The 14,067-nt window shown below is 31.7% G+C and overlaps 2 protein-coding genes across 3 annotated transcripts in view; both read left to right on the forward strand.

Annotated features, from left to right (window-relative positions):
- Positions 1-11,835, forward strand: part of Vsx1 (Visual system homeobox 1) — a 57,868-nt gene extending 46,033 nt beyond the window's left edge. The window contains exon 4 of the mRNA XM_036376843.2: positions 9,495-11,835. Within this exon, the coding sequence (XP_036232736.2) occupies positions 9,495-10,346 (852 nt within the window). The 3' untranslated portion in view covers positions 10,347-11,835. The remainder of the gene's footprint in view (positions 1-9,494) is intronic.
- Neb-cGP (ATP synthase membrane subunit K, mitochondrial) overlaps positions 1-13,924 on the forward strand; it is a 230,645-nt gene extending 216,721 nt beyond the window's left edge. The window contains exons 1-3 of one of the 2 annotated variants that reach the window (XM_014238099.3): positions 13,284-13,424; positions 13,483-13,573; positions 13,648-13,924. In XM_014238099.3, the coding sequence (XP_014093574.1) occupies positions 13,487-13,573; positions 13,648-13,719 (159 nt within the window). In that variant the 5' untranslated portion in view covers positions 13,284-13,424; positions 13,483-13,486 and the 3' untranslated portion in view covers positions 13,720-13,924. Of the gene's footprint in view, positions 1-13,283; positions 13,425-13,482; positions 13,574-13,647 lie in introns of those variants that run through there. The other variant, XM_070109586.1, reaches the window with a different exon arrangement.
- The last annotated feature ends 143 nt before the right edge of the window (positions 13,925-14,067 follow it).

Here is a 14,067-nt window from a genome sequence, read left to right on the forward strand (position 1 = left end):
GAAATAATGCGGTTCCGGGGAAGGAAAAATCCATTATAGAAGGGGGGAGCGTTTTAGTGGGTACACCACTGACGTAGGATGACGATTCCTATATGGTGCGACGGCATTTTAAACCCTCCTTACGGTCTAAAAAAAATGTTTTTAATAAAACCTTCACTGTATATATTCCTGCATTTGTGTAAGCCATATATAAATACATGGAAAGAAAACAGCTGATTGTCAAATTTGGTTCAAAGCTGAGATAATTCAAGTTATAAATTACTAAATTTTGTAAACTATTTAGCAATAATTTGACCAAATTTTTATGCTCACGAACAAGGTGCGTAAAAGTCAGTACAGTTAAGTCAGTTGCTAAGAATCTATTGTGCTGAATACTTCACTTACTTTTTCCTTATATGACAACACCATAATAATAATATCCAACCTTTTCTAGATATTATTTCTCAAAGAACCCTCGTGGAAAATTGGTTCTTGACTAACATATCCACAATAGTTTTTAATTAGAATGAGCACTTCAAGTCCCACAATTTTTATTAATACGTGAAGTCATAGCTACTGGGTTGTGAATTTTCTAAATTTTGAAACAAAAGTTAAATTTAAAATTTTTAAATATTTTTTAATAAAAAAATTAATTTAAAATTGCAATTTTTATCACAGAATTGGAGGTAAAAAATTTAATTTTATAACTATCACTCTTCTTCGTTTTTGAAGTTATAGTTTTTAATTGCAAATTAAAAATCGTAAAGTGAAATTTTAATCCTTAAACCAGAGCTAAAAATTCAAAAATATTTATTTTTAATTTTATTTTTAAGTCAGACTTTTTGATTACGTATTAAAAATTTTAAAATTTAATTTTAAATCAAAATTAAAAATGTTAAATTTTTTTGGCAAATTTAAGTTTTCATTGCAAAATTAGAACTAAGGATTTAAAAGCAGGAAATTAAAATTTTAATGCCAAAATTAGAACTCAAATTGGAAAAAAAGTTTTTAATTAAAAAATTGAAGCAGCAAATAAAAAATATATTTTTCTGGCATGAAAATTGATTTAAAATAATACTATTTAAAGATATTTCATATTAAATGTAATTAAGCGCAAAATAATTAAATATTTTAAAAATTTTGCTTTCCAATTGCAAACTTCTTCATTTTTTTCAAGTTTTTAAATTTTCGTTTCAAATCTTAAACCGATTGTTACCGACCGATTTTTCATATTAAATTTAATTAAGCGCGCAATAATCAAATATGATAAAAACTCTGTTTTCCAATTGTAAACCTTTTCTTATATTTTTTTTTTTGTTCAAGCTTTTTAATATTTAATTAAAATCTTAAACCGATTTTTAGAATTGAATATTTATTTTAATTTTTCCATCTGGTATTTGTGATGAGAAATTTCAAATTATTTTTAATTAAGATTTTAGGTATTACAAAATAATAAGAAACTAGTTCCATCTTTAATTCAATGCTCTTTTTAATGCGTTATTTGCAATCCTGGATACATATGCAAGCTTTAGATATTGATATTTTTATACGGCGATTAGAGTAATAATTTTCTCCTTTACAATTTTTACGCAAATCAATCATTATAATACAGTGGTTAGAGCAGCAGCTCTCCTGGCTCATATTATATTATATGTCAAACGTGCATGAATTGTAATAATGAAATAATAAAAAAAAGTCACATATCGTTTAAAATATATGTTCTTTCTTTAGAAAGTTCAAAAGCTTTGAACAAAGTATGCATAATAATGTAATTAACGTCTAAAAAACATAGTTTGAGTGTAGTTACACAATAGCAATGATTCGAACAATAAAAATATGTGGAAGAAAAACATAAGAGAGTTTAAAATGAGCTGTATACTATGCCGAAAAAAAAGGTTGTCAGTCATGTTTTAAAGAGAGTACACACGAATCACACTCTTTAGGGTATAATTGGAAATGAATTAGTTGGTGACTAATACATTTACATACATACTTTTAGGATACAATTAGGTATTAATTAGCCTTTTGGGTATAAACCGGTAAAAAGGGTATTCTTTATAGCGAATACTCGAACAAGTGGAAACACTTTATGCCATATAGAAAGATCAAAAGTGCTTTTAGACAAATGTTACTTTAGAACTAACTTTAGAACGAACTTGTTGCATTTTTTGCAGGGTTGCATATAAAAATATATATTTGTTATCGATTAAAGTAACAGCTATAACCAAGTTGTAACGAGAACAAAAACCGTAAATATCGTGACACTTGTTAGCAACAACAGTTTGCATTGAGAATAAAAAATAAACGTTTAACGGTACTTAATGTTGTTTAAACGCTATGAAGTGCATAAAAAACACTTTAAACTGCCAGTATAAATTTTTAAACACATTAATCAACACGTTATAAATGATGATTGTGTGCAACAACAAAAAATACAACAATTTTGAAGGGCGAATCAGTTTTTAAACGGCATTACAAACTTGTATAGCCTACTAATCGATGCACATTTAAAACAACAAAAATTTTTGAATATTTTAAAACCAGTTACAACAAAAAACTACCCGCTCATTTGATTTGAAACAACATTAAGACCAGTTAAACCCTCGTGAAATGTAGCTGGCAGTTGAATTTCTGTACTCGTATGTGACATTATTGCTTTTAGGTTGGGCAGAGAGTTGGGAAGAGCGGAAAAAGAGACGGGTGATTAAATTAATTTTAAAGCAATTCAGGCTTGACTAGCTCACTGCAATATTTTTGTTGTTTTAAGAATTATTAGAATTATTTCGATATTTTATATCTCGATAGTAGTTACTAGACTAAAAAAATAAAAGCTTTGTACCTAGAGGCGTAAACTCCGGAACGTTTTTCAGCTCAATTCAGACAAGAACTGCTTCTGTTTGATTTTGTAGTGGTTATCCAAAACCAAGAATCTTATTGCTCAATATAAGCTTTAAGAAGCCTTGCTGTACACAACTGAGCTATCTCTAATAGCCGCGAGGTTTTCTATCACATACCACAGCAATTTATACTCGACTAATAAGTACCAATAATATTTTAAATTTTCGGAGTTTTTTAACACATTTTTATTAAGATTTTCAGTCTCTTTCAAAAGAATCTATGCTTTAAAGATATCTTCGTATCAAAATTGAGTTTAAACATGTGGCAGTATGATTTTGAAATCAAAATAATGGATAAAAAGTGAGGTTATATAAAAATCTATTTCTGAAGAGACCTCTCATGCTAAGAAATAGTGAATCTTATTGTATTTAAATTTTGTGATCTGTTTATTTTTGAGCTTGAAAATAATGCTTTGGAGTTGGCTTCCAAGCTTAATTGAGTATTTGCTAAAACTGCTACCTCTATCAAAGTCAATACTGCACAAGCTACATTTTCTCATCTTTATATTCTGAACAGAATTTTAAATGTTTTCCAAGAAGAGACCCTCTAAGTATATGAGTATATATAAATGATCAGCATTACGAGCTGAGTCGATTTAGACATATCCGTCCGTCTATATATACTCGAACCAGTCCCTCAGTTTTTGAGATATCAAACTGAAATTTCGCACACATCCTTTTCTTCTCAAGAAACTGCTCATTTTTTGGAACCGCCTTTATCAGCCCACTATAGCATATACTGAAATACAAACTGAACGATCGCAATCAGGTCCTTGTTTGCAAAACTTTTTTAATTGACGAGATATGGTCACGAAATTTGACATAGATTATTAAACAAGGCAACGCTATAAACACCGAACAAATTGTTGAGATCGCAGCACTATAGCATAAAGCTGACATACAAACTGAATGATCAAAATCGACATAAAATCTTTTGATATATTTTTTTGCTATAAGAAATGCACCTGTGTGGGGTATTATTATAGCTTCGCTGCTGCCCAAGTAAACGTTTTTTCTTGTTGTTATTGTTTTTCTAACTTACTGGCATCAATGCTTCGCTTAAATTTGGAAACATTGGAATTAGGGTGCATTTGCGTGTTTAATTGTTGTTGTTAACTCATAGCTGATTCAATTTGCTATTTATATGACAAGTGTTACAACAACAAAACAACAATAATAACAAGTAAATTAAACAAATACTCGAATAAATAGTCGAAACAGTAACTGACAAGCAAACAAGCGCCCAACAACAAGTGTAAAATCAACAAAACAAGCAAATCACTGACATAAGCAACAACAATAACACGAGAAAAGAAACAAATAAGGGGTTGCTGCTAATAGATAATGCACCCATTTGGTGTTTCACATAAAAGTTGCAAACAACAACTTTGCTGTGATTCAGTCATGTGCAAGAAATTTCTATTTGCCGCTTCACATTGTCTAATTTTAATGCACTGTATAGGCAAGCATACTAGCAAAGTAGCTGTTTTTCATGCATGTAACTTTTTTACCCTCCGCCGAAAGCACCTTGGAGAATTGCAACACGCGTTCGCGCCTATTCGCCTTTATTGCACATTAACCGCTACTCAAACTATCTCTGCGCTGCACAGCTGAGAACGCACATTTCGGGTCTACATGCAGCGTGCCTGCAAGTGCGGAGCAATTTTTCTCACGCAAACACTTGAAAATTGTGGCAAATGAGCGCGTGTCATGTGCGCGTCGGTCGCCGCAAGCTTGTTGCGAATTTACCCACCAACTTGTTATAATATTTTCCATGCACCCGCTGCCAAAAACTTTCGCTGCAAGTTGATTTTTTTTCCACACAGCCGCTCAAGTTGTCCCGCGGGAGTTGCTACTCGTGCGCCTAATAGCTTTCTTCACGAACTCTGCGCTATTTTCTTGTACTTTTTCCACTTCATTCACATTCATTTGGTAAATGAAAATGAATGAAATTTACCGAACTATTTAAATGTGCTTTGTTATTTTTTCGGCGTACACTTGTTCGTTGTTGGCACTATTATGCTCGCAATTACCGTTATTATCGTGTATCAGTAAAAATAGCAAAGTTACACACTGACTTTTCGCAATCGTTTATTTAATTAGTTTTGGGATTTACTGCCGCCTAAGTAGCAAGCAACTGTTGATAAGAGTCTAAGAGATAAATTAGTAGAAAGAGCTGAAAAGCACGAATAACAAGTATTGGAGGCACCACTCTACAGTAATTAGGGTTGATGTATAGTTAATTTATGATTGTGGGAAAATAATGTAAATGCTTACAAGTAGAACGGGATATTTTCCTTGTAAATGATTTTCATTTAGGTATATATCAGTTATTGCTCTTAAGTAATTTTTCGCTGGACAAAATATAAAAGGCAAAATATTAGAAAAACCCAAAAAAAAACCCCTACAATCCTTAATAACACATCCGTTTGCACCATATTTGAATATTTTCTCAGCTGAAAGCTCACCAAACACATTACAAGTATAACGCTAGTTAGTTTCTAAATGTTATACGTTCTATTTAAAAGAGTAAAATTAAAGAGTAAAAATTGGAATGAGTCATGAAAATTTTGCAGAGAACATAAATAAGTAAAGCTAGAATATTAAAATTACGCTCGGAGAGCACTATAAAAGTAGATGCTAAAAAAAGTGAAAAAGTCTTAAAAAACGATCAAACAATGTCAGTTTTTGCTTAGGCTTTCCATTTGGTTCTTTTAAGGGACATTTACCATTTATTCTGGGTGCAAATAGAAAAAAAGTAAACGAATTTCTCTCGTTCAGCCTTAAGAAATCTGTATTTGACTGCAAGCATATAATTTAGTATATTAACATTTTGATACAATATGGTGGCTGCTGCCCCAATCTAAGAACTCAAATGTTTTCAAGATCGTCTATATGGCGACGGTGTTTCTAGGAACTCGTGCTATCTAAAAAAAATTGAAAAAATATTAAACTTTAGTTAAACTTTCAAGTACCATCTTTTCCCAATAGCATCATCGCGCGATTAGAAAAATGGTGTTACGTGCTGAAGCTGACCCACACGACCGCTCGACACTACAGCGGATTGGACAGAGATACTTTGTTTTTAATATTCTTCCAATAAAGTAATGTTTTTAAGAGCCTAAAGTGTACGTTAAGTAAAAAAAAAGTGAGTTTTGAAAATCCCAGACTGGGGACTCAGAGTATAAAGTGTAATTTATGTAAAAAAAATTCATTTTTAAAATCTTAGACTGGTCGAACACTTTTAAGCTCCTAATATTAGACCCTGAAGTGTACTTACCATAAAAAACCATACATTTTTGAAAATTCTAGCTTGGTCTAATCTCTGAGCCTAAAGTATACTTTATTTTGAAAATCCTGGGCTGGCCTAATTCCTAAGCACCTTATATTAGAAGGTAACTCCAAAAAACTCCAAAGTTTTGAATATGGTTTCCATGTTCAAAATGTTTATCAAGCAGAAAGTTGGCCATAAACATTATAACGGTAGTTGGTTTCTAAATATTATGCGAGTTGTGTTGCAAAGTGTAAAAATTAAGACCAAAAATCCAAATGAGTCAGGTTAGAGAGCATACAAATAACGCAATCAAGTCAAAGCTACTCATTAAGAGCTCTGTAAGCTATGAGCCCTTTTCCCTTTCGTTTTTTCTCTTTGTACCTGTTTTTATCCGCTCCTTTTAAAATATTTCTACTAATCTTGCATTACGAATCCTATTATCCATTTACTAATTACTGACTCATTTTACTTCGAAGCTCTAAACTAAAAGCGCTGATTTATAGAGGACAAATGTTAGTTTATCATTTGCTATGTTAAAAAAAGGGTTTTATCGTTATCTTATTTAGTGCTTAGTAGAGCTGATGATCGCTATACACATATCGATAATTTGGGTTCATCAACGGTTGGATATCATCTTTTCAAATTAAAACCATGCAGGCGAGGCGATATTTCTTTGTTTTCACTAAAACTTTTCGCATTTGTGTTTCTATCGCTTTGGGTCTGTGATAAAAGTAGAGATTTGCAAAAACCGTAGAGAACGAAAATGTATTTTAAGCGATGATAAGACAGTTGCCTTCTTGCTATACTTTGGATATTACGTTTGGATATAATTTTTTCGACTAAAATTCATATAGACAAGACTGAGAAACCAAAGTAACTATTTTTGAACAAAAATTTCCGTGCTTTGGATTTCTATTGCTTGTGGTGCTGGAAATTGAAGAGACTGGCAAGAATCGAAGAGATCGCGAATGTATTTTAAGGGTTGATGAAACAGTTATCTCCGCGCAAATAATGCCATTAATCGAATTATCACTGCAATTTAAGCCATTAATCAAATTATTATTATTTCTCTACAAACAACAAATTTCAACAAAATCACAAAAGTGTGCCAGCAACAAATCATATATGCACCACTTAGTGCTCACCTTATGCGACCGCTACTGTCAGCTGCTAACCTTTTTCACACATATCACATATAAAATCGCACAAATTTAATATATAAATATTTACACAAGGCCACATTTGAAATGACCAAATATTTTTACATTTTTAAGCACATACACGCACACCGAAATCCGCGCGATTTGCAATGAAAAAATACATTTTCTTTAATTAAAGCACATAGCAAAGGCTCAAATCGCCATGCATGTATAAATATATGCACACATTCATATATATGAAACTGCGAAATGTAGTATGATAGAAATGTGCTCATATTTTGAATGAATTCTTTTAATTAAATATCAAATTTCAATTCCTTTTGCTGTGAAAAGAAGGCACAACAATGCATGAAGGCGGTCGGTGCTGAGCGTAGTGAACGGTATGCGGTTTGTTGTTGCTTTTGTTTTTGCTTTTCTCCATTATTTTATTTTATTTACTGGTCTTTATTTGATGATGCGCGCAAATTCAGCTGACCATTAACACTTTTAGATGAATGGTAGCGAAATTATTATTATAATTTTTTTTTTTTGCTTCAAACTTAGTGCACACGTTCTCAACGTGACAGCATTGGCCTTCAAACGCAGCATCATTATTATTAGATACAACTAGGCCTTGTTGATTAATGAGCAACTAATTATTATCCTGTTGTGCACACAAACACCAAAGCGATGTAGTAGGAGATACATAACAGTAATACACCGAGTATATGATTTCGATATGTGAGAACTAGCAGGCACAGTTTTGTCAAACGAACAAATTTTTCCATACACTAAGCAAATAAGGCAAACCACACACTTCAACAAATTTTACTAGGCGACCTTTAGAGCGCATAACCAATTCGATAGCAAAGCCTGAAATCGCGCATAAAGCCGCAACCACCCGCTGACTGTGCATGCGCCAGCGGCATGTGCCGTTATAGCGCAAAGGTGGTGAAAGCGTGTATATACGAGTTATTGCGAGTGGGGCATTTGCTATACTTATATAAAGGAAATAATTTTATTTCAATTTCCTTTGCTGCGCCACCATTTTGTGCGCCAAACTAACCCCCAAAAATATGCAGAGAATTATATACATATACTTCTACTCACACTTTGTCGGCGCTAGGCATTAATTTCAATACGCGCACTTCTGCTTCGTTGCAATGAGTTTTCGTTAGTAGTTGAGTGGCTGCAGGCGGCCGTGCTCATTACTAATTACATAATTACATTGGCAAATGCTGAGTAAGTAAAGCAGAAGTTATTAATATGATTTCCTATGGCATAGAAGTACTGCCAATCATATTTTTTCACTTTTGAATGCATTTAACAATTGACAGCGTTGCAAATGAACAAGTGGAACATGAAAGAAACACACAAGAAACATTAAAAAAAATAATAATAAAAGCAACCGAAACATAAACCACATTTTACATTTTCTTGAAACGATTAACAAAAAGGTAAAAAATTAAAGCGCTTTTTTGAAGTTTTCAAGTATTTTATGCACTCAAAAGCATCCCTGTGTGTTTTTTTTAATGCGACTTCTATTTGGCGATGTATTTTTAAGTATTTAATCATATGATGCCTTGAGAGCTTTAAAAGATTTTCTTAAAATTTCAGCGGCTTTACATATATAATCGGCAAAAAATTGGAAACCACTACATTTTCAGGACAATAAAAATATTGAATCGTTTCAACATGCCTAGAGAGCTTTCTAAACTCTAAAAGCTTTTCTACAAAATTTAGCGGTTAGAAATTTGGAACCACTACATTTTTGAGTTAATAAAAAATACAGATCGGTTTTATATGTCCTAAGCTTTATAAAGTTTTTAAAGCTTTTCTTAAAAATTTAGCGGTCATATGTAGTCCGGTAAAATCTCGAAGCCACTAAATTTTTGAGACAATAAAAAATTTAAACCAGTTTTAAAATGCCTTGAAAGCTTTAAAAGCTCTAAACGCTTTTCATAAAAAAATCAGTGGCTGTATGTAGTTCGATAAGATTTCAAAACCACTAAATAGCTGAGGTAATAAAAAAAATATAGAACCGTTGCATAATGCTTAGAGAGCTTTATAATATCGTAGCTAGTTAGACTTACAGCAGGACTTTCTGTAGTTTAAAACCCACACTCTTCAGTTTCTCTAACTAACTCGCAGCTTCAAATCTCAAAATCAATAACTAAAAGTATACTTTTTCTCTACTTCTTACAGGTTTGGTTCCAAAATCGTCGCGCTAAATGGCGTAAAACGGAGAAATGTTGGGGCCATAGCACAAAAATGGCCGAATATGGTCTCTACGGTGCCATGGTGCGACACTCGCTGCCACTACCCGAAACTATACTGAAATCAGCTAAAGATGACGAGTCGGTGGCACCCTGGCTACTCGGCATGCATAAGAAATCACTCGAAGCCGCCGATATACTGAAATCGGATGAAAGTGATCGCGAAACACCGACCTCAGACGACACGAATACCTCCTACTCCGCTGGCAGTACACACAATTCACCGATCTCTTCGTTCTCCATATCACGTTTACTCTTCGACGCACCATCCAAACACAAGCGACATCATGATGTGGGGAGCAGCGGTGTTATGGGTGGCGGCATGGATCTAGCTAACGGCGCTATGAGTGGTTTGGCTGAGCAAGCACATGCACAGGCGCACGCACATGTTATGCAACATCATCCCTACAATCAACAACAACATTTGCAACATGTACAACATCTGCAGCAATTACATCAACAACAATTGGCCGAACAGCATGCTGAAGCGCAACGTCGACAACAAGCAGCACACCAACATCAACAACAATTGTTGGCGGCGGAAGCGGAAATGCAACGCAGGCGACAGGAGGCGCATGAACAGCGTGAACGCGAACGTGAGGCCGAGGCGGATGAGGAACCGATGTGTGATGATGATGACGATGAATGTGATAGAGAAGAGATTGACATCTGTGACGATGTGGACGATGATAAGGATATGAAAATGTTATTGAGCGCTGAGAATGCGGCGAAGCGGATCAAGCAGGAGAGCAGCGTGTCAATGGCTTTGGAGAGCAGATGAAATATGTGTATTGATGTGTTATTGTAAGAGGGGTGTAGTGTACAAGGCGAAATTTTTTAACTCAAGCATGGTGTTATAAGAATACTGGAAGAAAAGTGAAATTTTGAAGTAAATTGGCCAACATGCGCAGCTTTTCGTTAAACCCACGCTTGTTTCATGGTTTTTTATGCACCTAAATTGAAGAGATTAGGGAGAAAGTCAAGTAAAGAGCGCACAATATGAGCATTTGAAAGTAATTATAGTTTTTCTTATATATATGCTGTTGAGAAAATATAATTATTTGTAAAATTGTTTGTAAAGTAGAAATTTAGAGCTTCAGGGAAATATGTGCAAGTATAAAGCTGGTCAAAAGTCATAAATTTGTAACAAAAAAATAGTTAAAAACGATATTTACAAATAAAGTTAAAGTTAAAGATTACACAACAAAATTATATCTAAAAAAATTTTCACATTGTCTTTCAAAATCTGCGTCAATACTTTTATTATTGCCTAGACAATACTTAGATTGCTGACAATTCAGATCAATAACGGCTTAACAAAATTTAATTAAATCGAATAAAAACTTAGGTTCACAATTAAATTCTTAAAACTTTCGTTTTTCCATTAAAATCAGCTTTAATGCACTGCGCTTGCTGATTTATAAATATTGCATTTAATTCACATGTGCACTGGCCTAAGCAAATAACTATCGATTTTATTTCGATTGTTAAAACTCACCGCACAAAAAATACGCAATGTAAACACTATTTTTTCTAATAAGTGCACATTAAAATATTATAATTTTAAATATATAACAAACAACGAAGCTTTTACCACAGAAAAATTCGCAGCTGACCGAAAAAATCTCACATTTAATATTGTATTTAATAGAAACAATTGACACTACATGCAGCGACATGATCAATAAATTCACACGAATATAAACAATGTTTGTATGTTAACAGTAGTTTTGAGCATTTACTGCCACTGTCAATATTGCAAAGATATATGTATGTATATGTTAGTATGTGAGAAGCGGTAAAAATGCATTTGAAGCACAAATTATACATTAAATATATTTAAATGAAAGCAAAATCAAAGAAATTATAAATATCTAATGAAATAAAAAAGAAAAGGTATAAACTACAGTAAGCAACAAATACACTATTTCTACTTTGAAGCACATGATTTGAAATTCGATTTAAATTATTATAAAATATAAACATGTATAGCATAAAATGTAGTTTTTAGGTGTAAGCAATTTTCATTGTGATTTAATTTAGTAATTTTTAGTTTTATTTTACGTTCGTACCCAGTGTTGTATGTACATAAATATATAAATAATAATTTAAAATCGAAAATTACTTAATTAATATTAAGGGAGTTCTTACTTTAAGCTTTGCAAGTCCGAAAGTGTTCTTTGATTACTAACTGCTAGATGTAATATAAATTTTATAAAAGCAAATGCTAACCAAATAACACGAAATAAAACTTAAATTGAAATAAAACCAAAAACAATAATAAAATAATAAAAAATATATTAAAGTTTAAATAAAATAAAAATGTATTTAATATAAAAATAAAAAAGAGCAATAATGATGAAAATAAAAAATAAAAACATATATACTATTAATAATGCAAAAATCAATAAGTAATAATAGAAAATAAAAGATTTTAAAAAGAAAGTAGTTTAATAACTATTATAATATCAACCAAATAGTATCAGTATAATAAAAAAATATATAAAATTATAAAAATATTAAAAAATATATTAGAGTAAAATAAAAAAAAAACATAAAAAAGTATAATAAAAACATATAATAATAACAAATATTAATTAATAATACAAAATAATTTTACAAATATGCAATTAACAAAAAAAGGTAATAAGTATAATAAAAAAAACTTAGATGAAGTAATAAATTACATAAAATAATTCTTAAAAAAAAATCTAACAAAATAAAAAATTAAGTATAACAATTCACACAAATTTAAATTGATTACACATTAAAATAAAATAGACACAAAATTATCATTTCTATCTTAATTTACTGCTACGCCTTAAGCATTGTAAATATATTGAAAAAAGAAACATAAAAATCTATATGCACACACACTCATTTATTCCGCACATTATGCGAGTACTCCATAATCTTGTAGCTTTAAACACTAGATTCTAATTAATGCGAAATCAAAGTAAAATAAATATTAATAAATTCTGAATAGAAAACGCACGAAATCAAATAAACAATGAATCTTCGAAATAAGTAAATTATCTATTGTATATGAAAATTTAATTACACATAGTACACCTAGAAAATGAGCAAACAAAATGTGGAATAAAAGATCTATAAAAGCAAATAAATTGAAAGTTGTTTCTTTTAAAAAATATATGTAATAATAAAGGGGAACTAACGTTAGTGACAGGTTTTTTTGTTTTTTTTTTTTTTTGTGATCATTTTATACATATATGTTAAAATTATGAAATAAAACTTTTTTCTTTTATTGTTGCAACCGAATTTTATTTTTCACATGTCATTTAGAATGAATAAAAATTATGCATTGCAGCTTGCGAACGGAATTATTTTCGAACTCTCTTTACCGTTCACTTCATATTTAACGAAAGAAGTTTATACCGCCAGTGTTTTTTCGGCCTTTATTTTCAATCATTACAAAAACATTAATCGGAGCAAACCTAAAATAATATAACGCCAAGCACTGTCTACACTGCATCTTCTAGAATTATTTCAAGAATGATTTAAACCAAACAACAACAACAACATGCTTAACCTCGTAACACAAAATAGTCTGCACAAATTTATATGCTATAAGTATTTAACTTTCAGCGGAAATAAAAAATACGAGCAAAAAATAGTACGCGTATATGTAGTCTCGTTAATAAAACATCATTCAAATAACCTTGCACTACCTTATCATTCTGTATGCCGGCAAGGCAGTTTTAGCACTGTCAATTTGACAGCTCATTTCGAATTCGACTTCGACTTCGCACTTACATAACCTAACCTCGAAATTTTGACAGTTGTCTGCAAGTATCAGCGAATATTTTTCCATCCGCTAACAGGCTAAATTATAAAGCAAGTGAGTGTAAAAATAAAAAGTTAGTAATACAAAATAAGTAAAATTTATATGCTTTCAGCAAAATGGCTGGAGATTCACATGCTGAGGATGCTAAATTGTCTGGACTGTCGAAACATTTCAATGGCTCCACAATGCGTGGTCGCGCAAATGTCAGTATATGCATGCATGAGAAAAACTGAATGCAAGAATTATATAAACCCTTTTTTTCCATGTACAACTCCAGGTTGCTAAGGCTACTTATGCTGTGATAGGTCTCATCATTGCCTATAATGTTGTCAAACCCAAGAAGAAGTAGAGGAGTACAACACTTATTTAAAGCCAAAACATAGCGATACAACTCAATTCGTAATGCTGCCAATGGCACAGCTGCAGTAAAAATTTGTTGTGCTGGTGGGGAGTTGACGATATAGTTTATGGGGGAATTTATTGCTTAATTTGCAGTTGGAATTATGCGTTTCTTAAAAAAGTGTGAAATAAAATCGTATTGATGCCAGTAAAAATGAAGTTATTTTATAAACGTGTTTACTACTAGCTTATAGAATTTTCTGTACATGTATATTTATATCCTTGCACTGTCATCCAAACAGCGAAAGTTTTTGCACCCACGGTATAAATTAAATTCATTCATTACTAATATTACCAG

Source organism: Bactrocera oleae, chromosome 5 (genome assembly GCF_042242935.1).
Source record: "Bactrocera oleae isolate idBacOlea1 chromosome 5, idBacOlea1, whole genome shotgun sequence".
Classification (NCBI taxonomy): Eukaryota; Metazoa; Arthropoda; class Insecta; order Diptera; family Tephritidae; genus Bactrocera; species Bactrocera oleae.